The sequence below is a fragment of the Hemibagrus wyckioides genome, linkage group LG09 (genome assembly GCF_019097595.1).
Source record: "Hemibagrus wyckioides isolate EC202008001 linkage group LG09, SWU_Hwy_1.0, whole genome shotgun sequence".
Taxonomy (NCBI): Eukaryota; Metazoa; Chordata; class Actinopteri; order Siluriformes; family Bagridae; genus Hemibagrus; species Hemibagrus wyckioides.
Window position 1 is genome coordinate 7273006 of NC_080718.1, and position 22500 is coordinate 7295505.

Below are 22500 nucleotides of genomic sequence, written 5' to 3' on the forward strand. Positions count from 1 at the left end.
ACAGAAATCTATAAATTCAGGATATAAATTTTACACTTACATATTTATCCCTAATGAGTGAGAGAGAGTGGGATTATAAATCATTATATACACCAGAGAGCCGGATATACACCAATCAGGCATAACATTCTGACCACTAACCGGATGAAGTGAATAAGGCCCCTGTTAGTGGGTGGGATATATTAGACAGCAGGTGAACATTTTGTCCTCAAAGTTGATGTTAGAAGCAGGAAAAATGGACAAGCGTAAGGATTTGAGAGAGTTTGACCAAAAGGGACAAATTGTGATGGCTAGACCACTGGATCAGAGCATCTCCAAAACTGCAGCTCTTGTGGGGTGTTCCCGGTCTGCAGTGGTCAGTATCTATCAAAAGTGGTCCAAGGAAGGAACAGTGGTGAACTGGAGACAGGGTCATGGGCGGTCAAGGCTCATTGATGCACGTGGGGAGAGAAGGCTGGACCGTGTGATCCGATCCAACAGACGAGCTACTGTTGATCAAACTGCTGAAGAAGTTCTGATAAAAAGGGGTCAGAATACACAGTGCAGGACAGTTTGTTGCATATGGGGTCTGTCAGGGTGCCCGTTCTGACCCCTGTGCACTGCCAAAAGCACCAACAATGGGCATGTGAGCATCAAAACTGGACCATGGAGCAATGGAAGAAGGTGGCCTGGTCTGATGAATCACGTTTTCTTTTACATCTTTTACACCATGTGGATGTTCCTTTGACACGTACCACCTACCTAAGCATTGTTCCAGACCATCTACACCCTTTCATGGAAATGCTATTCCCTGATGGCTGTGGTCTCTTTCAGCAGGATAATGCTCCATGCCACAAAGCAAAAATGGTTCAGGAATGGTTTGATGACCACAACAACCAGTTTGAGGTGTTGACCTGACCTTCAAATTCCTCAGATCTCAATCCAATCCAGCATCTGTGGGATGTTCTGGACAAACAAGTCTGATCCATGGAGGCTCCACCTCACAACTTACAGGACTTAAAGGATCTGCTGCTAACATCTTGGTGCCAGATCCCACAGCACACCTTCAGGGATCTAGTGGAGTCCATGCCTCAACGGGTCAGGGCTGTTTTGGCAGCAGAAGGGGGAACAACATAATATTATAAACATTGTTCTTTGTGAGCTCACTGAGGTTAACATTGATCTACAGACCGGTGTAATGGAGCTGCTGAGTTCACACTGATCCCATCGACATGCTGAAGGATGAATAATCACATTAACAGCCTTCAGATTAACGATTCGTCTTCATCTCTGATCTATTACTGTGTTATTACACAGAGAAATGTTTTTTATCTACGTTTTAGATAATGAATTAGTACTAGGCTAGTGACAGTGCTTTTTGTCCATGATGTCACATGCTGAAGAGTGTTGTGTATAAAAGTCATTACTTACAGTGTGTGTGTGTGTGTGTGTGTGTGAGTGTGTGTCAGTGTGTGTGAGTGTGAGTGTGTGTGTGTGTGTGTGTGTGAGTGTGTGTGTGTGTGAGAATGAATGTAGCCGAACATCTTCATTTTTATGACAGTTTATAACTGATTATATTACAGTCTGCACAAGAGCACCAGTTTATTCTCATGTCTCATGATTTCAGCCTGATTTTTTGTCAAGGCCCCTGTGGCTGTTTTGCATGTGTGTGTGTGTGTGTGTGTGTGTGTGTGTGTGTGTGTGTGCATGCACTCATTAACAGAAGCTTATATTTGAACCAATTTACTATTCTTACAATCTACTATTATTTAGTAAACAGAGGCAGTAGTGTGAGAAAGGGCGTGGCTCATAAACAACATCATCAGTTCAGTGTGGTTATGTTTACCATAGTGCATTATGGGTAGTGTACCAGCAAGGGTTCATATCATATAAACATAAAGCACTTGCAGTGCATTGTGGGATGCAGTGGGTTTCGATGGTGTGACCTGAACGTGACCTCAGTATAACTGCAGAAGTCGTTCAGCACAGAATGATCCCTCGCCACCTTTTATTTTGTTGTAATGACATCAGAGCCGTAATGAGAGTGAAGTGGACTCATGAGGAAGACAATCAACAACATCAGAGTCCAGAGACTTTCATCGTCCTCACGTTTATTTCTGGCCAACATTACAGCTTGGAGTGATGTGTCTCCATCGAACACCTACAACAGCAATCTGAGCTCACTGTAACACCATGCAGACAAAACCAAATGAATCTCAAACTAAATGATTCTCAAACCAAACGAGTCTCAAACTAAACTGTTCTCAAACGAATCTCTTTAAATTTAACCATTAGATGTTATTTCCTTATTAAACTGTCAGGCTTCGGATCAGTAAAATCTACACACACACCCTGTCACCTGACTCCAGGGGGCGTGTTCGTCTGAGGATAAATCCGTATTTACATCAGGAAGTGTTCCTGGTGTTCAGAGTCGCTTATATAGCTGAGTTTCTGACATTAATTACTGCTTTAATTAAAGCAGCACCTGATTTAATGCAGGCTGATATTCTGCTCTTTACTCTAGTCATCTTTCTCCAGCAGCTCAACTCGCTGAGGAAACAAGACATTATATGAACTGAGAATGATATTTAATCCATCAGTACTTCTCTTCTGGAGATACCAGCATCTCTCTGTGTGAAGAGAAACACCTCTTTAATCCAGCAGTCATGTGATGATGTTTAACTCAGACTCCACATTTACTTTCACAATACAAAAATAATCTGCGTCAAAAAGGGAAAAAAAACTATTTCTCATCTAGCGATGGTTCTGCACTTTTTCATCCTGGTCATTTATACCAGTTAATGATTTGACTTCGTCATATATGACCAGTGTGTCAGAAGCTCAGAGTTCTCCACATGACATGAAGCTTTAATGAGAAAAGAGAAGGAAACTACTGAGCTTACACTTAGATTCTACAGTAAATATGGAGGAGAGATCTGATCTCACATTCCACCGCGTCACTCTGAGATATCACGTGTAGAGCATCAATAAAACATCTCGCTCTCCTCCTCAGAGCCTTCTTTTACTTTAATCACGGTTCTTTTCTCTCTCAGTCTAATTGGGTTTTCAGGGCACATTGTTCATCTTCAGAATTCAGTTCGATTAATATTTAATGTGTATTATTTCAGGATCTTTAATTCAGTACTCCTTTTATCAGTCAGTGTTTTCTACAGGCCGTGATCTTCTGCAGCACCTGAGTGGACTTTAGAGACACACTTGCATATCAGTTCATTATTTTTATATTCATAAACGTTGTGTTTAGTTCTCACACACACACACAGCACTGCTTCAGTAACACACTCTTTATGAGAACTCAGTGTGTGTAAGAACACACACAGCACTACAGCGCCGAGCTCCAGCCCGGGTTTTAATAATTAATCAGGAGTGATTAGTGTAAAGCAGGAGCGATGGTGAAGCAGATGGAGAGAAGACAATCTCTTTATTCATGTCTGCACAAGGGCAAAAGTGTAGCAGCTCATAAATCATCTCCATCTTTAATTTATGCTCCTGAATCCTGGGTTTGAAACAAACTGGTCTTTGTGCTCATGGAGCTCCAACAGATGCTGCTTTTTCTCTCAGAAGACTCAGAGCTTCATCAGTTATTGAACACTGCTTATAATACAGCTCAGAAGATTTACTACTTAATGGACTCTTCAGTTCTGGTGTGTTTTATTTGTTCAGAGCTTTTAACAGTAGACATTTTCACCAGGCAGCTTTCAGAAATCCAGACTAACTGCACGGGGAGTCGGCCTAGAGAAAGGTTTGGATTTATATTTTACAGAATCTCAGAAAAACTAATCTGCATGGAATTGAGAACTTTTCATAAGAAGTGTTCAAACACACATCTGAGGCTCTCACCATTCCCTGACACTCGCACCGATCCCTGACACTCACACCGATCCCTGACACTCACACCGTTCCCTGAGACTCACACCATTCCTTGAGACTCGCATCGTTCCCTGAGACTCGCACTGTTCTCTTAGACTCGCACCGTTCCTTGAGACTCACACCGTGCTCTTAGACTCGCACCGTTCCCTGAGACTCGCACCGTTCCCTGAGACTCGCACCGTTCCCTGAGACTCGCACCGTTCCCTGAGACTCGCACCGTTCCCTGAGACTTGCACCGTTCCCTGAGACTTGCACCGTTCTCTTAGACTCGCACCGTTCCCTTAGACTCGCACCGTTCCCTGAGACTTGCACCGTTCTCTTAGACTCGCACCGTTCCCTGAGACTCGCACCGTTCCCTGAGACTCGCACCGTTCCCTGAGACTCGCACCGTTCCCTGAGACTCGCACCGTTCCCTGAGACTCGCACCGTTCCCTGAGACTCGCACCGTTCCCTGAGACTCGCACCGTTCCCTGAGACTCGCACCGTTCCCTGAGACCTGCACCGTTCCCTGAGACTCGCACCGTTCCCTGAGACTCGCACCGTTCCCTGAGACTCGCACCGTTCCCTGAGACTCGCACCGTTCCCTGAGACTCGCACCGTTCCCTGAGACTCGCACCGTTCTCTTAGACTCGCACCGTTCCCTTAGACTTGCACCGTTCCCTTAGACTTGCACCGTTCCCTGAGACTCGCACCGCTCTCTTAGACTCGCACCGTTCCCTGAGACTTGCACCGTTCCCTGAGACTTGCATCGTTCTCTTAGACTCGCACCGTTCCCTGAGACTTGCACCGTTCCCTTAGACTCGCACCGTTCTCTTAGACTCGCACCGTTCCTTGAGACTCACACCGTTCCCTTAGACTTGCACCGTTCCCCGAGACTTGCACCGTTCCCTTAGACTCGCACCGTTCCCTGAGACTCGCACCGTTCCCTTAGACTCGCACCGTTCCCTTAGACTCGCACCGTTCCCTTAGACTCGCACCGTTCCCTAAAGCTCGCACCGTTCCCTTAGACTCGCACCGTTCCCTGAGACTCTCACCGTTCCCTTAGACTCTCACCGTTCCCTAAAGCTTGCACCGTTCCCTGAGACTTGCACCGTTCCCTTAGACTCGCACCGTTCCCTGAGACTCGCACTGTTCTCTTAGACTTGCACCGTTCCCTTAGACTCGCACCGTTCCTTGAGACTCACACTGTTCACTTAGACTTGCACCGTTCCCTTAGACTCGCACCGTTCCTTGAGACTCACACCGTTCCCTTAGACTCGCACCGTTCCCTTAGACTCGCACCGTTCCCTTAGACTCGCACCGTTCCCTTAGACTCGCACCGTTCCCTGAGACTCGCACCGTTCCCTTAGACTCGCACCGTTCCCTGAGACTCGCACCGTTCTCTTAGACTCGCACCGTTCCCTTAGACTCGCACCGTTCCCTTAGACTCGCACCGTTCTCTTAGACTCGCACCGTTCCCTTAGACTCGCACCGTTCTCTTAGACTCGCACCGTTCCCTTAGACTCGCACCGTTCCCTGAGACTTGCACCGTTCTCTTAGACTCGCACCGTTCCCTGAGACTCGCACCGTTCCCTGAGACTTGCACCGTTCCCTGAGACTCGCACCGTTCCCTGAGACTCGCACCGTTCCCTGAGACTCGCACCGTTCCCTGAGACCTGCACCGTTCCCTGAGACTCGCACCGTTCCCTGAGACTTGCACCGTTCCCTTAGACTCGCACCGTTCCCTGAGACTTGCACCGTTCTCTTAGACTCGCACCGTTCTCTTAGACTTGCACCGTTCCCTGAGACTTGCATCGTTCTCTTAGACTCGCACTGTTCCCTGAGACTTGCACCGTTCCCTTAGACTCGCACCGTTCCCTGAGACTTGCACCGTTCCCTTAGACTCGCACCGTTCCCTGAGACTTGCACCGTTCCCTTAGACTCGCACCGTTCCCTGAGACTTGCACCGTTCTCTTAGACTCGCACCGTTCCCTTAGACTTGCACCGTTCCCCGAGACTTGCACCGTTCCCTTAGACTCGCACCGTTCCCTGAGACTCGCACCGTTCCCTTAGACTCGCACCGTTCCCTTAGACTCGCACCGTTCCCTTAGACTCGCACCGTTCCCTAAAGACTCGCACCGTTCCCTCTTAGACTCGCACCGTTCCCTGAGACTCTCACCGTTCCCTTAGACTCTCACCGTTCCCTAAAGCTTGCACCGTTCCCTGAGACTTGCACCGTTCCCTTAGACTCGCACCGTTCCCTGAGACTCGCACTGTTCTCTTAGACTTGCACCGTTCCCTTAGACTCGCACTGTTCCCTTAGACTCGCACCGTTCCCTTAGACTTGCACCGTTCCCTTAGACTCGCACCGTTCCTTGAGACTCGCACCGTTCCCTTAGACTTGCACCGTTCCCTTAGACTCGCACCGTTCCTTGAGACTCACACCGTTCCCTTTAGACTCGCACCGTTCCTTGAGACTCGCACCGTTCCCTTAGACTCGCACCGTTCCCTTAGACTCGCACCGTTCCCTGAGACTCACACCGTTCCCTGAGACTCGCACCGTTCCCTTAGACTCGCACCGTTCCCTTAGACTCGCACCGTTCCCTGAGACTCGCACCGTTCCCTGAGACTCGCACCGTTCCCTTAGACTCGCACCGTTCCCTGAGACTCGCACCGTTCCCTGAGACTCGCACCGTTCCCTTAGACTCGCACCGTTCCCTTAGACTCGCACCGTTCCCTGAGACTCGCACCGTTCCCTTAGACTCGCACCGTTCCCTTAGACTCGCACCGTTCCCTTAGACTCGCACCGTTCCCTAAAGCTCGCACCGTTCCCTTAGACTCGCACCGTTCCCTGAGACTCTCACCGTTCCCTTAGACTCTCACCGTTCCCTAAAGCTTGCACCGTTCCCTGAGACTTGCACCGTTCCCTTAGACTCGCACCGTTCCCTGAGACTCGCACTGTTCTCTTAGACTTGCACCGTTCCCTTAGACTCGCACTGTTCCCTTAGACTCGCACCGTTCCCTTAGACTTGCACCGTTCCCTTAGACTCGCACCGTTCCTTGAGACTCGCACCGTTCCCTTAGACTTGCACCGTTCCCTTAGACTCGCACCGTTCCTTGAGACTCACACCGTTCCCTTAGACTCGCACCGTTCCTTGAGACTCGCACCGTTCCCTTAGACTCGCACCGTTCCCTTAGACTCGCACCGTTCCCTGAGACTCACACCGTTCCCTGAGACTCGCACCGTTCCCTTAGACTCGCACCGTTCCCTTAGACTCGCACCGTTCCCTGAGACTCGCACCGTTCCCTGAGACTCGCACCGTTCCCTTAGACTCGCACCGTTCCCTGAGACTCGCACCGTTCCCTGAGACTCGCACCGTTCCCTTAGACTCGCACCGTTCCCTTAGACTCGCACCGTTCCCTGAGACTCGCACCGTTCCCTGAGACTCGCAGAGATTTTTCTAGTGCAGTTGTTTAAAGTAAAGAATAAACTCAGTTCTTCTCCGTTAACATTTATGTAAAAAATATAAAGTTTAGATATTTTGCTAGAATCACACCACTAATGGTGACGGGTATCTCTCTCTGTTTCTCTCTCTCTCTCTCTCTCTCTCACATACACACACACAGATTCTGTCATCTGTATGTTTATGGACACAAAAATCTCATTCTTACACACACAGGTCAAATCAGCTATGATCTAAACTTATATCTTTAACATTAAAATGTCTGTCTCTCTGTCTGTCTCTCTGTCTGTCTCTCTGTCTGTCTCTCTGTAGGGGTGAGAGTTTATTGAGATGTTCTCAGTGTAAAAGTTCCCGGTACTGCAGTGTTCAGTGTCAGGTAAGAGCTTTATTCTGATTTACAGTTGTTTTTATTTCCTCCTTCGTTCCTGTATAAAACATTTTCTCTGATCAGAATGTAGATTTTTCCAACTGGAACTTATTTTGTACGTTCATCACGAGATATAACAGTCTTAAATTTATCAAAAATATGAATCACGTAAACTCCATTTTCATGCAGACCCCACCCCTTCCATCTCCAAACCCCACCCCATCCATCTCCAAACCCCACCCCTTCCATCTCCAAACCCCACCCCATCCATCTCCAAACCCCACCCCTTCCAACTCCAAACCCCACCCCTTCCAACTCCAAACTCCACCCCTTCCATCTCCAAACCCCACCCCATCCATCTTCAAACCCCACTCCTTCCATCTCCAAACCCCACCCCTTCCAACTCCAAACTCCACCCCTTCCATCTCCAAACCCCACCCCATCCATCTTCAAACCCCACTCCTTCCATCTCCAAATCCCACTTCTTCCATTGAAACAAACCCCATCTCATCCATTGAAACAAACCCCACTCCTTCCATCTTCAAACCCCACCCCTTCCAACTCCAAACCCCACCCCTTCCATCTTCAAACCCCACCCCTTCCATCTCCAAACCACACTCCTTCCATTGAAACAAACTCCACCCCATCCATCTCCAAACCCCACCCCTTCCATCTCCAAACCCCACCCCATCCATCTTCAAACCCCACCCCTTCCAACTCCAAACCCCACCCCATCCATCTCCAAATCCCACTCCTTTCATTGGAACAAACCACACCTCATCCATTGAAACAAACCCCACCCCTTCCATTGAAACAAACCCCACCCCTTCCATCTCCAAACGCCACTCCTTCCATTGAAACAAACCCCACCCCTTCCATCTCCAAACCCCACCCCTTCCATCTCCAAACCCCACCCCATCCATCTCCAAATCCCACTCCTTTCATTGGAACAAACCACACCTCATCCATTGAAACAAACCGCACCCCTTCCATTGAAACAAACCCCACCCCTTCCATCTCCTAACGCCACTCCTTCCATTGAAACAAACCCCACCCCTTCCATCTCCAAACCCCACCCCTTCCATCTCCAAATCCCACCCCTTCCATCTCCAAACCACACCCCTTCCATCTCCAAACCCCACCCCTTCCGTCTTCAAATCTCTCTCTCTACACCTATCATGTTTTCTCTTTTCTCCTCTTTTCATCTCTGTCTCCTACAGAAAGAGGCGTGGCCTGAACATAAGAGAGAATGTAAATGTCTTCAGCACGTGTACCCGAGAGTTCCCACCGACTCGGTCCGACTCACAGCCAGAATCATTTTCACGCTGGTCAGTATCATCATCTCTAATCCCCCAGCTGCTGTAACCACTGTTACAATATATTATTTACCCCACCAGTGTGTGTTGTGTAGAGACGTTGTGATGATGTTGTGAGATAATGATGAGATGTTATATCTGTGCAGCTCAGTGATCCTGCAACAGAGTCTCAGGAGCTTTACTCTATAACACAACACCAATCACGTAGGTCCTTTTAGTCTAATATACACTACTGACCTCTTTACAGTCTCATATACACTACTAATAACTCTGAGTGTGTGTGTGTGTGTGCAGATCTGGAGGAGATGAATGAGGAGAAAAGAGAAGGTCTGGTTCAGCTCTGCTCCATGTTGAAGCTTTATTTGGACTCTGATGTTTCTCAGCTGCCGAGTGGTTTGGATCCCATGAGTCTTCTCGCTAGGGTCAGTCTGCTCTTCCTCTTCCTCCTCTTCTTCTTCATTCTCATCAGAGTTTACACACACCGCTGTTGGACTTGTCTGAGTTTAGCAGGTTTGGTTTTGAGTTTAATTGAATGAGTTTAAAGCTGCATTATGACATCATGCAGGATCTCACACACGCACATACACACACACACACACACACACGTCAAGCAGAAGACTGTGAGTGTGTATGATTCAGTCTTCCAGTCTTTTACTCATTCAACCGTTTCATTTTTTCCTTCTTATATCTGTTCCTCTTTTGCATACTGGAAGCTGATTGGCTCTTATAAATTATTCTATAATTATGATTATGACGCTGTAATTCCGATGCAGTAACATCTTCCTGTCACGAACTGACTGACTGAAGAAATCACCGCAATGTTTGAGAATAATATTCACTTTTATCTGGTCACTCAGTCCAAACCCTCCTTTTATCCAGACTTTTTGACCATGTGGTTCAAGTTTGCCATTTGGAAGTGTGTGTGTGTGTGTTTTCAACTGCTGTTTTACATTTTAGTGAGTTACATTTCAGACTGTGGTCAGTTTCATGTAATTTAAAAACAGGTGTGTTTGAGTGTGTGTGGGGGGGTATGTGTGTGTATGTTTGTGTGATGGTAGGGTATATGTTTGTTTGTGTGTGTATGTTTATGTGTATATTTGTGTGTGTGTGGGAGGGTATGTTTGTGTATGTGTGGAGGGGGGTTTGTGTGTATGTGTGTATGTTTGTGTGTGTGGGGGGTTTGTTTGTGTGTATATTTGTGTGTGGGGGTGTTTGTGTGTGTGTGGAGGGGGGTTTGTTTGTGTGTGTATGTTTGTGTGTGTGGAGGGGGGTTTGTTTGTGTGTGTATGTTTGTGTGTGTGGAGGGGGGTTTGTTTGTGTGTGTGTGTATGTTTGTGTGTGGGGTTTGTGTGTGTGTGTGTGGAGGGGGGTTTGTTTGTGTGTGTGTGTGTGTGTGTGTGTATGTGGGGGGTATGTTTGTGTATTTTTGTGTGTGTCTGAGGAGGGGGGTTGTTTGTGTGTGGAGGGGGGTTGTTTGTGTGTGTGTGTATGTTTGTGTGTGGAGGGGGGTTGTTTGTGTGTGTGTGTATGTTTGTGTGTGGAGAGGGGGTTGTTTGTGTGTGTGTGGAGGGGGGTTTGTTTGTGTGTGTATGTTTGTGTGTGTGTGTATGTTTGTGTGTGTGTGTAGTTGGGTAGTTTGTGTGTGGGGGCGGAGTGTGTTTGTGTGTGTGTATGTTTGTGTGGGGGGGGGCGGAGTGTGTGTGTGGGGGTGTTTGTGTGTGTATGTTTATGTGTATATTTGTGTGTGTGTGGGAGGGTATGTTTGTGTGTGTGTGGAGGGGGGTTTGTGTGTATGTGTGTATGTTTGTGTGTGTGGGGGGTTTGTTTGTGTGTGTGGAGGGAGGTAGGTTTGTGTGTGTGTGTATGTTTGTGTGTATATTTGTGTGTGGGGGTGTTTGTGTGTGTGTGTGGGGGGGGGTTTGTTTGTGTGTGTATGTTTGTGTGTGTGGAGGGGGGTTTGTTTGTGTGTGTGTGTATGTTTGTGTGTGGGGTTTGTGTGTGTGTGTGGAGGGGGGTATGTTTGTGTGTCTGTGTGTGTGGAGGGTGGGTTGTTTGTGTGTGTGTGTGTGGAGGGGGGGTTGTTTGTGTGTGTGTGTGTGTATGTGGGGGGTATGTTTGTGTATTTTTGTGTGTGTCTGAGGAGGGGGGTTGTTTGTGTGTGGAGGGGGGTTGTTTGTGTGTGTGTGTATGTTTGTGTGTGGAGAGGAGTGTGTTTGTGTGTGTGTGGAGAGGGGGTTGTTTGTGTGTGTGTGGAGGGGGGTTTGTTTGTGTGTGTATGTTTGTGTGTGTGTGTATGTTTGTGTGTGTGTAGTTGGGTAGTTTGTATGTGGGGGCAGAGTGTGTTTGTGTGTGTGTGTGTATGTTTGTGTGTGTGTGGAGGGGGGTTTGTTTGTGTGTGTGTTTGTGTGTGTGTAGTTGGGTAGTTTGTGTGTGGGGGCGGAGTGTGTTTGTGTGTGTGTGTATGTTTGTATTTGTGTGTATGTTTGTGTGTGTGGGGGGAGTGTGTTTGTGTTTGTGTATTTGTGTGTGTGTGGAGGGGGATTGTTTGTGTATGTTTGTGTGTATGTGTGGAGGGGGTATGTTTGTGTTTGTGTGTGTGTGTGTATTTGTGTGTGTGTATGTTTGTGTGTGTGTAGTTGGGTAGTTTGTGTGTGGGGGCAGAGTGTGTTTGTGTGTGTGTATGTTTGTGTGTGGGGGGGCAGAGTGTGTTTGTGTGTGTGTATGTTTGTATGTGTGTGTATGTTTGTGTGTGTGGGGGGAGTGTGTTTGTGTGTGTATGTTTATGTGTATATTTGTGTGTGTGGGGGGGTGTTTGGGTGTGTGTGTATGTTTGTGTGTGTGGAGGAGAGTTTGTGTGCGTATGTGTGTATGTTTGTGTGGGGGGGTATATTTGTATGGGTCTGTGTGGAGGGGGGTTTGTTTGTGTGTGTGTGTGTGTGTATGTTTGTGTGTGTGTGGGGGCGGAGTGTGTTTGTGTGTGTGTATGTTTGTGTGTGTGTATGTTTGTGTGTGTGGGGGGGTATGTTTGTGTTTGTGTATTTGTGTGTGGGTGTGGAGGGGGGTATGTTTGTGTTTGTGTGTGAGTGTGTGTGTGTGTGTATGTTTGTGTGTATTTGGGTAGTTTGTGTGTGGGGGCGGAGTGTTTGTGTGTGTATGTTTATGTGTATATTTGTGTGTGTGTGGGAGGGTATGTTTGTGTGTGTGTGGAGAGGGGTTTGTGTGTGTGTGTATGTTTGTGTGTGTGGGGGGTTTGTTTGTGTGTGTGGAGGGAGGTATGTTTGTGTGTGTGTGTATGTTTGTGTGTATATTTGTGTGTGGGGGTGTTTGTGTGTGTGTGGAGGGGGGTTTGTTTGTGTGTGTGTGTATGTTTGTGTGTATGTTTGTGTGTGTGTGTGTATGTTTGTGTGTATATTTGTGTGTGTGGGGGTGTTTGTGTTTGTGTGTGGAGGGGGTTTGCTTGTGTGTGTGTGTGTGTATGTTTGTGTGTATGTTTGTGTGTGTGTGTGTATGTTTGTGTGTATATTTGTGTGTGTGGGGGTGTTTGTGTTTGTGTGTGGAGGGAGTTTGCTTGTGTGTGTGTGTGTGTATGTTTGTGTGTATGTTTGTGTGTGTGTGTGTATGTTTGTGTGTGTGTGTGTGTATGTTTGTGTGTGTGTGTGTATGTTTGTGTGTATATTTGTGTGTGGGGGTGTTTGTGTGTGTGTGGAGGGGGGTTTGTTTGTGTGTGTGTGTGTATGTTTGTGTGTATGTTTGTGTGTGTGTGTGTGTATGTTTGTGTGTGTGTGTGTGTGTATGTTTGTGTGTGTGTGTATGTTTGTGTGTATATTTGTGTGTGGGGGGGGGTGTTTGTGTGTGTGTGGAGGGGGGTTTGTGTGTGTTTGTGTGTGTGTATTTTTGTGTGTGTGGAGGGGGGTTTGTTTGTGTGTGTATGTTTGTGTGTGTGTAGTTGGGTAGTTTGTGTGTGGGGGCGGAGTGTGTTTGTGTGTGTGTATGTTTGTGTGTGGGGGGGCGGAGTGTGTGTGTGGGGGTGTTTGTGTGTGTATGTTTATGTGTATATTTGTGTGTGTGTGGGAGGGTATGTTTGTGTGTTTGTGTGTGTGTGGAGGGGGGTTTGTGTGTGGGGGGGGTTTGTTTGTGTGTGTGGAGGGAGGTATGTTTGTGTGTGTGTGTATGTTTGTGTGTATATTTGTGTGTGGGGGTGTTTGTGTGTGTGTGGAGGGGGGTTTGTTTGTGTGTGTGTGTATGTTTGTGTGTGTGTGTATGTTTGTGTGTATATTTGTGTGTGGGGGTGTTTGTGTGTGTGTGGAGGGGGGTTTGTTTGTGTGTGTGTGTATGTTTGTGTGTGTGTGTATGTTTGTGTGTATATTTGTGTGTGGGGGGGTGTTTGTGTGTGTGTGGAGAGGGGTTTGTGTGTGTATGTTTGTGTGTGTGGGGGGCAGAGTGTGTTTGTGTGTGTGTATGTATGTGTGTGTTTGTGTGTGTATGTTTGTGTGTGTGTGGGGGCAGAGTGTGTTTGTGTGTATGTATGTATGTGTGTGTTTGTGTGTGTGTATGTTTGCGTGTGTGTGGGGGCAGAGTATGTTTGTGTGTGTATGTTTGTATGTGTGGGGGCAGAGTGTGTTTGTGTGTGTATGTTTGCGTGTGTGTGGGGGCAGAGTATGTTTGTGTGTGTATGTTTGTATGTGTGGGGGCAGAGTGTGTTTGTGTGTGTATGTTTGCGTGTGTGTGGGGGCAGAGTATGTTTGTGTGTGTATGTTTGTATGTGTGGGGGCAGAGTGTGTTTGTGTGTGTATGTTTGTGTGTGGGGGGGGCAGATTGTGTTTGTGTGTATGTATGTATGTGTGTGTTTGTGTATGTATGTTTGTGTGTGTGTGTGGGGGCAGAGTGTGTTTGTGTGTGTGTATGTTTGTATGTGTGGGGGCAGAGTGTGTTTGTGTGTGTGTATGTATGTGTGTGTGTGTGTGTGTAGGGGCAGAGTGTGTTTGTGTGTGTGTATGTTTGTATGTGTGGGGGCAGAGTGTGTTTGTGTTTGTGTGTGTATGTATGTGTGTGGGGGTGTGTGTGTTTGTGTGTGTGTAGGGGCAGAGTGTGTTTTTGTGTGTGTATGCATGTGTGTGGGAGGGTATGTTTGTGTGTGTGTGTGTTTGTGTGTGTGTGGAGGGGGGTTTGTTTGTGTGTGTGTGTGAGTGTGCTTATGTGTGTGTGTGGAGGGGGGTTTGTTTGTGTGTGTGTGGAGGGGGTTTGTTTGTGTGTGTGTGTGTATGTTTGTGTGTGTGTGGAGGGGGGTTTGTTTGTGTATGTGTGGGGGGTATGTTTGTGTGTGTGTATGTTTGTGTGTGTGTATGTTTGTGTGTGGGGGGTTTGTTTGTGTGTGTATGGAGGGAGGGTTAGTTTGTGTGTGTATGTGTGGGGGGTATGTTTGTGTGTGTGTGTTTGTGTGTGTGTATGTTTGTGTGTGTGGCGGGTTTGTTTGTGTGTGTGTGGAGGGAGGTATGTTTGTGTGTGTGTGTATGTTTGTGTGTATATTTGTGTGTGGGGGTGTTTGTGTGTGTGTGGAGGGGGGTTTGTTTGTGTGTGTGTATGTTTGTGTGTATATTTGTGTGTGTGGGGGTGTTTGTGTGTGTGTGTGGAGGGGGTTTGCTTGTGTGTGTGTGTGTGTGTGTGTGTGTATATTTGTGTGTATGTTTGTGTGTGTGTGTGTGTATGTTTGTGTTTGTGTGTGTGTGTGTGTGAGTGTGTGTGTGTGTGTGTATGTTTGTGTGTATATTTGTGTGTGTGGGGGGGGTGTTTATTTGTGTTGGGGGGGGGTTTGTGTGTGTTTGTGTGTGTGTATTTTTGTGTGTGTGGAGGGGGGTTTGTTTGTGTGTGTATGTTTGTGTGTGTGTAGTTGGGTAGTTTGTGTGTGGGGGCGGAGTGTGTTTGTGTGTGTGTATGTTTGTGTGTGGGGGGGCGGAGTGTGTGTGTGGGGGTGTTTGTGTGTGTATGTTTGTGTGTATATTTGTGTGTGTGTGGGAGGGTATGTTTGTGTGTTTGTGTGTGTGTGGAGGGTGGTTTGTGTGTGTGGGGGGTTAGTTTGTGTGTGTGGAGGGAGGTATGTTTGTGTGTGTGTGTATGTTTGTGTGTATATTTGTGTGTGGGGGTGTTTGTGTGTGTGTGTGGAGGGGGGTTTGTTTGTGTGTGTGTGTATGTTTGTGTGTGTGTGTATGTTTGTGTGTATATTTGTGTGTGGGGGGGTGTTTGTGTGTGTGTGGAGAGGGGTTTGTGTGTGTGTATGTATGTGTGTGTTTGTGTGTGTATGTTTGTGTGTGTGTGGGGGCAGAGTGTGTTTGTGTGTGTATGTTTGTGTGTGTGTGGGGGCAGAGTGTGTTTGTGTGTGTGTATGTTTGTATGTGTGGGGGCAGAGTGTGTTTGTGTGTGTGTATGTATGTGTGTGTGTGTGTGTATGTATGTGTGTGTGTAGGGGCAGAGTGTGTTTGTGTGTGTGTATGTTTGTATGTGTGGGGGCAGAGTGTGTTTGTGTGTGTATGTATGTGTGTGGGGGTGTGTGTGTTTGTGTGTGTGTAGGGGTAGAGTGTGTTTGTGTGTGTGTATGCATGTGTGTGGGAGGGTATGTTTGTGTGTGTGTATGTTTGTGTGTGTGTGGAGGGGGGTTTGTTTGTGTGTGTGTGGAGGGGGTTTGTTTGTGTGTGTGTGTGTGTATGTTTGTGTGTGTGTGGAGGGGGGTTTGTTCGTGTGTGTATGGTGGGAGGGTTAGTTTGTGTGTGTATGTGTGGGGGGTATGTTTGTGTGTGTGTATGTTTGTGTGTGGGGGGTTTGTTTGTGTGTGTATGGAGGGAGGGTTAGTTTGTGTGTGTATGTGTGGGGGGTATGTTTGTGTGTGTGTGTTTGTGTGTGTGTATGTTTGTGTGTGGGGGGTTTGTTCGTGTGTGTATGGAGGGAGGGTTAGTTTGTGTGTGTATGTATGTGTGGGGGGTATGTTTGTGTGTGTGTGTGTTTGTGTGTGTGTATATTTGTGTGTGTGGGGGGGGTGTGTGTGTGTGTGTGTGGAGGGGGGGTTGTTTGTGTGTGTGTGTATGTTTGTGTGTGTGTGTGGAGGGGGGTTTGTTTGTGTGTGTGTGTGTGTGTATGTTTGTGTGTGTGTGTGGAGGGGGGGTTGTTTGTGTGTGTGTGGAGGGGGGGGTGGTTTGTGTGTGTATGTCTGTGTGTGTGTATGTTTGTGTGTGTGTGTGGAGGGGGGGTTTGTTTGTGTGTGTATGTCTGTGTGTGTGTGTGTATGTTTGTGTGTGTGTGTGGAGGGGGGTTTGTTTGTGTGTGTGTGTGTGTGGAGGGGGGTTTGCTTGTGTGTGTGTGGAGGGGGGTGTGTGTGTGTGTGTGTGTAGAGGGGGGGTTTGTTTGTGTGTGTATGTCTGTGTGTGTGTGTGTGTGTGGAGGGGGGTTTGTTTGTGTGTGTGTGTGGAGGGGGGGTTTGTTTGTGTGTGTATGTCTGTGTGTTTGTGTGTGTATGTCTGTGTGTGTGTGTGTGGGGGGGGGGTTTGTTTGTGTGTGTATGTCTGTGTGTGTGTTTGTGTGTGGAGGGGGGTTTGTTTGTGTGTGTGTGTGTGTGTGTGTATGTTTGTGTGTGTGTGTGGAGGGGGGTTTGTTTGTGTGTGTTTGTGGAGGGGGGTTTGTTTGTGTGTGTGTGTGTGTGTAGGTTTGTGTGTGTGTGTGGAGGGGGGTTTGTTTGTGTGTGTGTGTGTGGAGGGGGGTTTGTTTGTGTGTGTGTGTGTGTGGAGGGGGGTTTGTTTGTGTGTGTGTGTGGAGGGGGGTTTGTTTGTGTGTGTGTGGAGGGGGGTTTGTTTGTGTGTGTGTGTGTGTGTGTATGTTTGTGTGTGTGTGTGGAGGGGGGTTTGTCTGTGTGTGTGTGTGTGGAGGGGGGTTTGTTTGTGTGTGTGTGTGTGTGGAGGGGGGTTTGTTTGTGTGTGTGTGTGGAGGGGGGTTTGTTTGTGTGTGTGTGGAGGGGGGTTTGTTTGTGTGTGTATGTCTGTGTGTGTGTGTGTGGAGGGGGGTTTGTTTGTGTGTGTGTGTGTGTGGAGGGGGGTTTGTTTGTGTGTGTATGTCTGTGTGTGTGTGTGTGGAGGGGGGTTTGTTTGTGTGTGTGTGTGGAGGGGGGTTTGTTTGTGTGTGTATGTCTGTGTGTGTGTGTGTGTGTTTGTCCTCATTATATTACACTGATTTAACTTGCATCATTTGGTTGTTGTCTTCGTTATCAGAATGAAGCCGGTGTGTATCACGCACTCTGGTCAGACTGAAATGTTAATCTGCACCAGCAGGGGGCAGTGTGACCTCACATAGTACTATATTGCAGTGTGTGTGTGTGTGTGTGTGTGTGTGTCTGTTTGACTGCAGCACTTTGTAGTCCAGCTTGCTAAAAGCTAAGCATACTGCAGCAATGTCTATAAATAATCACCATGGACAGCATTCATGCTAACTGCTAATTAGCCCAATAGCTATCATGCTATCAGCTGTAGAGAGTTAGAACATCGTAAAGTGTTTATAAATCTCTTATTTTTATTACACACACACACACTAACCAAGTGCCCTAAAACCTCATCCACAGCCCACACGCTGTTACCATGGCAACCTTGCAGTCTCTCTGTCTCTCTCTCTCTCTCTCTCTCTCTCTCTCTGTCTTTCTCTCTCTCTCTCTTTCTCTGCATATTTTTTAGTTTCTGATTTAATTCACAGATTCACATTATTCAGTGTGTGCTGCCATGCCATCTGGTGTGTGTGTGTGTGTGTTCATGGTTATGTTCATGTCTCTCTATAGGCTGTGTCACAAACTGCCCCCTACTGCCCTACACAGTGTACCTAAACAGCACATCAGCATCACCTGACTTATAACTCACTATCTTCTCATTCTATGTAGTGTACAGTAGTTTAGGGGATTGGGACACAGCCGCAGGAAGTCAACAGGATGTGAAGCAGAACACACACACACACACACACACACACATGCACACACACACACTTGTAGTCTGCACACGTACACAATCCTCACAGCACTGCACTGTTTGTCATCCCATGTGTCCAATATCGCTTAGATCGCCACGGCAACAGCAGTGTGTGTGTGTGTGTGTGTGTGTGTGTGTGTGTGCAAGGATTATTATAGCACCACTGGACGTGTTTAGCATGTATTATTTATCCTCATATTCAGATCAGGTTTGAGATCTGGCTTTTAAATGATTTATTTATTTTGAAAAGAGCGATTAAATGAAAATGAACAGAAAATGAAATGATGAAATGATATTAGTAGTGATTGATCAGTATTGCAGATCTGAAAAGGAATGAGGAAGAGTCTCTGTGTGAGGGACGGGGGCTGGACTCTCAGCTCCAGGTTTCTTCTTCTTCTCTCTGTCCTGAAGAGAACACACAGGGCTCAGGAGCTCACACACACACACACAACCCATCAACGTCTGTCCTTTTATTAATATAAAACCATCTTAAAGACTCAAATCCTCACCTGATTGGTCAGCCATCACCGTTTCCATGGTGAACGAGGAAGAGTTATAATAAGGAATTGATGGTCTTTTTGAGGTAAAAGTGTGCCACTGTGATTCAATGACGGTTCTGGGCTGTGTGTGTGTGTGTGTGTGAGGTTAAATGATAGGTAATGAGCTGACTGAGCTCTAATAAACTATTATAGACAGAAAGATAAATGAAGGAAGAGTGTACGAAAGGAAAGAGAGAGAATGAATAAAAGAGAAGAGAACTGAGTGTGTGTGATTATAGTGAGTGTGTGTTAGGACCGTAATGTGTATGTACGTCCCCTGATTGGTCAGCTGCTGTACTGCACATTATGACATCATCGTCCAGCACTGCATCAGAGATCCACTGCTTCAGTTTTATTACTGTAGCTGTGTTTATAAAAACTCTACTGCAACTCTATGCAAACCCCTGAGTGAGAATAGCACACACACACACACACACACTCACACACACACACACACACACACACAGAACAGTGCGGTGTTGCTCATTTTCCAGATTAGTGTAAAATCAGCACTTCCTGTTTTCCCAAGAAACATGTCTCACAGATTCGATCTGATTTGTGTGTGTATTTGTGTCTGTGTGTGTTTGTGTGTGTGTGTGTGTCTAATGCCACTACTCCACACACTCTGTGCTTTAATCAGTTCCTCATTGATTTGCTTCCTAAATGACTTCATTACCTGAGGGTGAAATTGATCCACATCTGCTTTGGACGTGTTTCAAATCCCTAAACTGTCCACTAGAGTCCAGGGAACATGCACACACTAATACACACTAACACACTACTCATGTCTCCTCACACATCACACACATACACTACATGCTCACACTACATTACACACTCACACTACACACACACACACACAGACACACTACACAGTCACATTATACACACACACCCTACTCACACACAGAGCTGTTGAATCCCGCTCAAGCAGCCACTGTGTGGAAAATCGCTCTGACCCGAGAGGTCACTCCACCAAGCGTCGAGAGGGTCGATAGTGTAGAGCACCGAGAACACACACCATGACTGTCTGTCTGTCTTTCTCTCTCTCTCTGTCTGACTCTCTCAGTCTGTCTGTCTGTGATGTGCTGCTGTGTGACTGAAAGACTGGAGAGAGAGAGACAGAGAGAGAGAGAGAGACAGACAGACAGACAGAGATTGAGAGACAGAGGGAGAGAGGTAGAGAGAGAGACGGACAGAGATAAGAGACAGACAGCTTGTCAATTTATTTTGAGTTTGTTTCATGGTTATTCCGATGGAGATCAACGTTCCAGCTGAGGATGGTGTTCTAACAGAGAACTGAGTTTCAGCATTCCAGACAAGAACAGACTTCCAGCTGAGATCGGAATACTGATGGAGATGAGAGAGATATGGAGAGTCTTGATAACACAGGACATTGATTTATTTTTACATTGTCTGTTTAATCTCAGTGTGACAGTGGAGTGTGTGTGTGTGTGTTTGTTTCATCACTACACTGCACATTATTCTATCTGCTCTAAAAATGTCCATCTCTGTGTCCTAAATATCTCTCCTCAATGGCTGTGTCCTGCGCTGGTGAGTCTCTGAGGAGACACACACACACACACACACACACTTTTATTAAAATAACATTTACGGTTGAATCAAAGCTTACACACAACCCATTACACACAGTCTCGTCTCCTTCAGGTCTATAATCTCATTAATTTAAAGATAAAATAATTAAATTAAATGATGAATTATAATGATTTATAATAAATGAGTGATTGAAGAATGTTTAGATATTTAATGATTTTATTACTGAATGTTTTTATTACTCATTAAGCACTGAGCATCGTTGTGCTGAAGCAGTCCAGTGTTGGACCTCACACTGGGCATTAACATTCCTGACTGGACTGAGAATCAGAGTCTTTAACATGTTTAAGTTCCAAACACACACACACACACACACACAGAGCAGAATGCTAAATGAGTCAGGAGAGAAATTGACAGCATGACCTTGGAGTTCTGCCTCTCCGATGCTGTGTGTGTGTGTGTGTCCGTCCTCTTTTTCTGTCTTGCTGTGTAGAAATGGAAATGAGATGAGCAGGAACCTCTTGGGAAGGTTTGTTCCGCTTTAGTGAAGCAGCGTAAAGACAATTAACATCACACTCTCACACCTTACATGCTAACAGAGTCGTGAAAATGCTAATTCACACACACCACATCTCTGTACAGGACCTGTGTGTTACTGACCGCCTCAGCTCCGTTCCAAATCACACCACTGAGGCCCAGGAAACACTGACATCATTTGGTAGGAGGGGTTTGGTGATGGTGGTGGTGGTGGGAGGGGTTTGGTGATGGTGGTGGTGGTGGGAGGGGTTTGGTGTGATTACGATGCAGACATGAGCTCTTGGAAACACAGACTTTAGAGTAGAAACATAAACATGCATTACTCTGGTGTTCATACACACCTGACAACACCATGACACTGAGATAAACACAACATGAAGCCTGTAAAAAGTGTGTGTGTGTGTGTGTGTAATAAGAAATGTTTGGATATAATAACACCAGCTTGTTTTCTAGAGTAGAACACATTTTTATTGATTTTTAAACACATCATTAGTCATAATTGTGTTGGTGATTTTCACTTCACTCAGCTGGGAAAGCTTTAACACACACACACACACACACACTTCATGATTGGTGGATCAGGTGGTGATTAATTCTCTCTAACAGCAGCTCTGACTGGAGCTCAGCTTTATATTAGATAGATAGATAGATAGATAGATAGATAGATAGATAGATAGATAGATAGATAGACTATCAGTCAAAAGTTTGGACACCTTTTAATTCAGTGTTTTTTTTTAGGAATTTATTTTCTACATTCTAGAACAATCCTGGAGATTTCAAAACTATGAAATAACACACATGGACTTCAGTAATCCATATGTAATGACAACAAAAACCAGTCAGTTGTTATTTTAAGATATGAAGGTCAGGTGTTCTGGAATAGTTCTTGCAAGAACAGTATTGTCAAGTGCATTTGCAAAACCCATCAAGCCCCATGATGAAACTGGCTCACATGAAGACCATCCCAGTAAAGCAAGACCAAAACTGACCTCTGCTGCAGAGGAGAAGTTCATTTAGAGTGACCAGCCTCAGAAATCACCAATTAACAGCACCTCAGATTAGAGGCGTTATGAAGGCTTTACAGAGCATCAGTAGCAGACATATCTCAATATCAACTGTTCAAAGGACATTATTGTGGATTTCGGCATTGTTTTACAATGTAGAAAGAAATAAACATCAGGAAAGACCATGGGATTAGAAGGTGTGTCCAAACTTTTCACTGGTAGTGTATATATACACTATATTGCCAAAAGTATTCGCTCACCCATCCAAATAATCAGAATCAGGTGTTCCAATCACTTCCATGGCCACAGGTGTATAAAATCAAGCACCTAGGCATGCAGACTGTTTTTACAAACATTTGTGAAAGAATGGGTCGCTCTCAGGAGCTCAGTGAATTCCAGCGTGGAACTGTGATAGGATGCCACCTGTGCAACAAATCCAGTCGTGAAATTTCCTCGCTCCTAAATATTCCACAGTCAACTGTCAGCTGTATTATAAGAACGTGGAAGTGTTTGGGAACGACAGCAACTCAGCCACGAAGTGGTAGGCCACGTAAACTGACGGAGCGGGGTCAGCGGATGCTGAGGCCCATAGTGCGAAGAGGTCGCCAACTTTCTGCAGAGTCCATCACTACAGACCTCCAAACTTCATGTGGCCTTCAGATGAGCTCAAGAACAGTGCGCAGAGAGCTTCATGGAATGGGTTTCCATGGCCGAGCAGCTGCATCCAAGCCATACATCACCAAGTGCAATGCAGAGCGTCGGATGCAGTGGTGTAAAGCACGCCGCCACTGGACTCTAGAGCAGTGGAGACGCGTTCTCTGGAGTGACGAATCGCGCTTCTCCATCTGGCAATCTGATGGACGAGTCTGGGTTTGGCGGTTGC

General features: G+C 46.5%; 1 protein-coding gene across 3 annotated transcripts in view; it reads left to right on the forward strand.

Moving 5' to 3' along the window:
- The window catches only part of smyd3 (SET and MYND domain containing 3), a 54609-nt gene that overhangs the window by 5682 nt on the left and 26427 nt on the right, over nt 1–22500 (forward strand). For all 3 annotated transcript variants that reach the window (XM_058399672.1, XM_058399671.1, XM_058399670.1), the window contains exons 2-5: nt 7623–7686; nt 8898–9005; nt 9140–9197; nt 9288–9415. In XM_058399672.1, coding sequence (XP_058255655.1) covers nt 7623–7686; nt 8898–9005; nt 9140–9197; nt 9288–9415 — 358 coding nt within the window. The remainder of the gene's footprint in view (nt 1–7622; nt 7687–8897; nt 9006–9139; nt 9198–9287; nt 9416–22500) is intronic.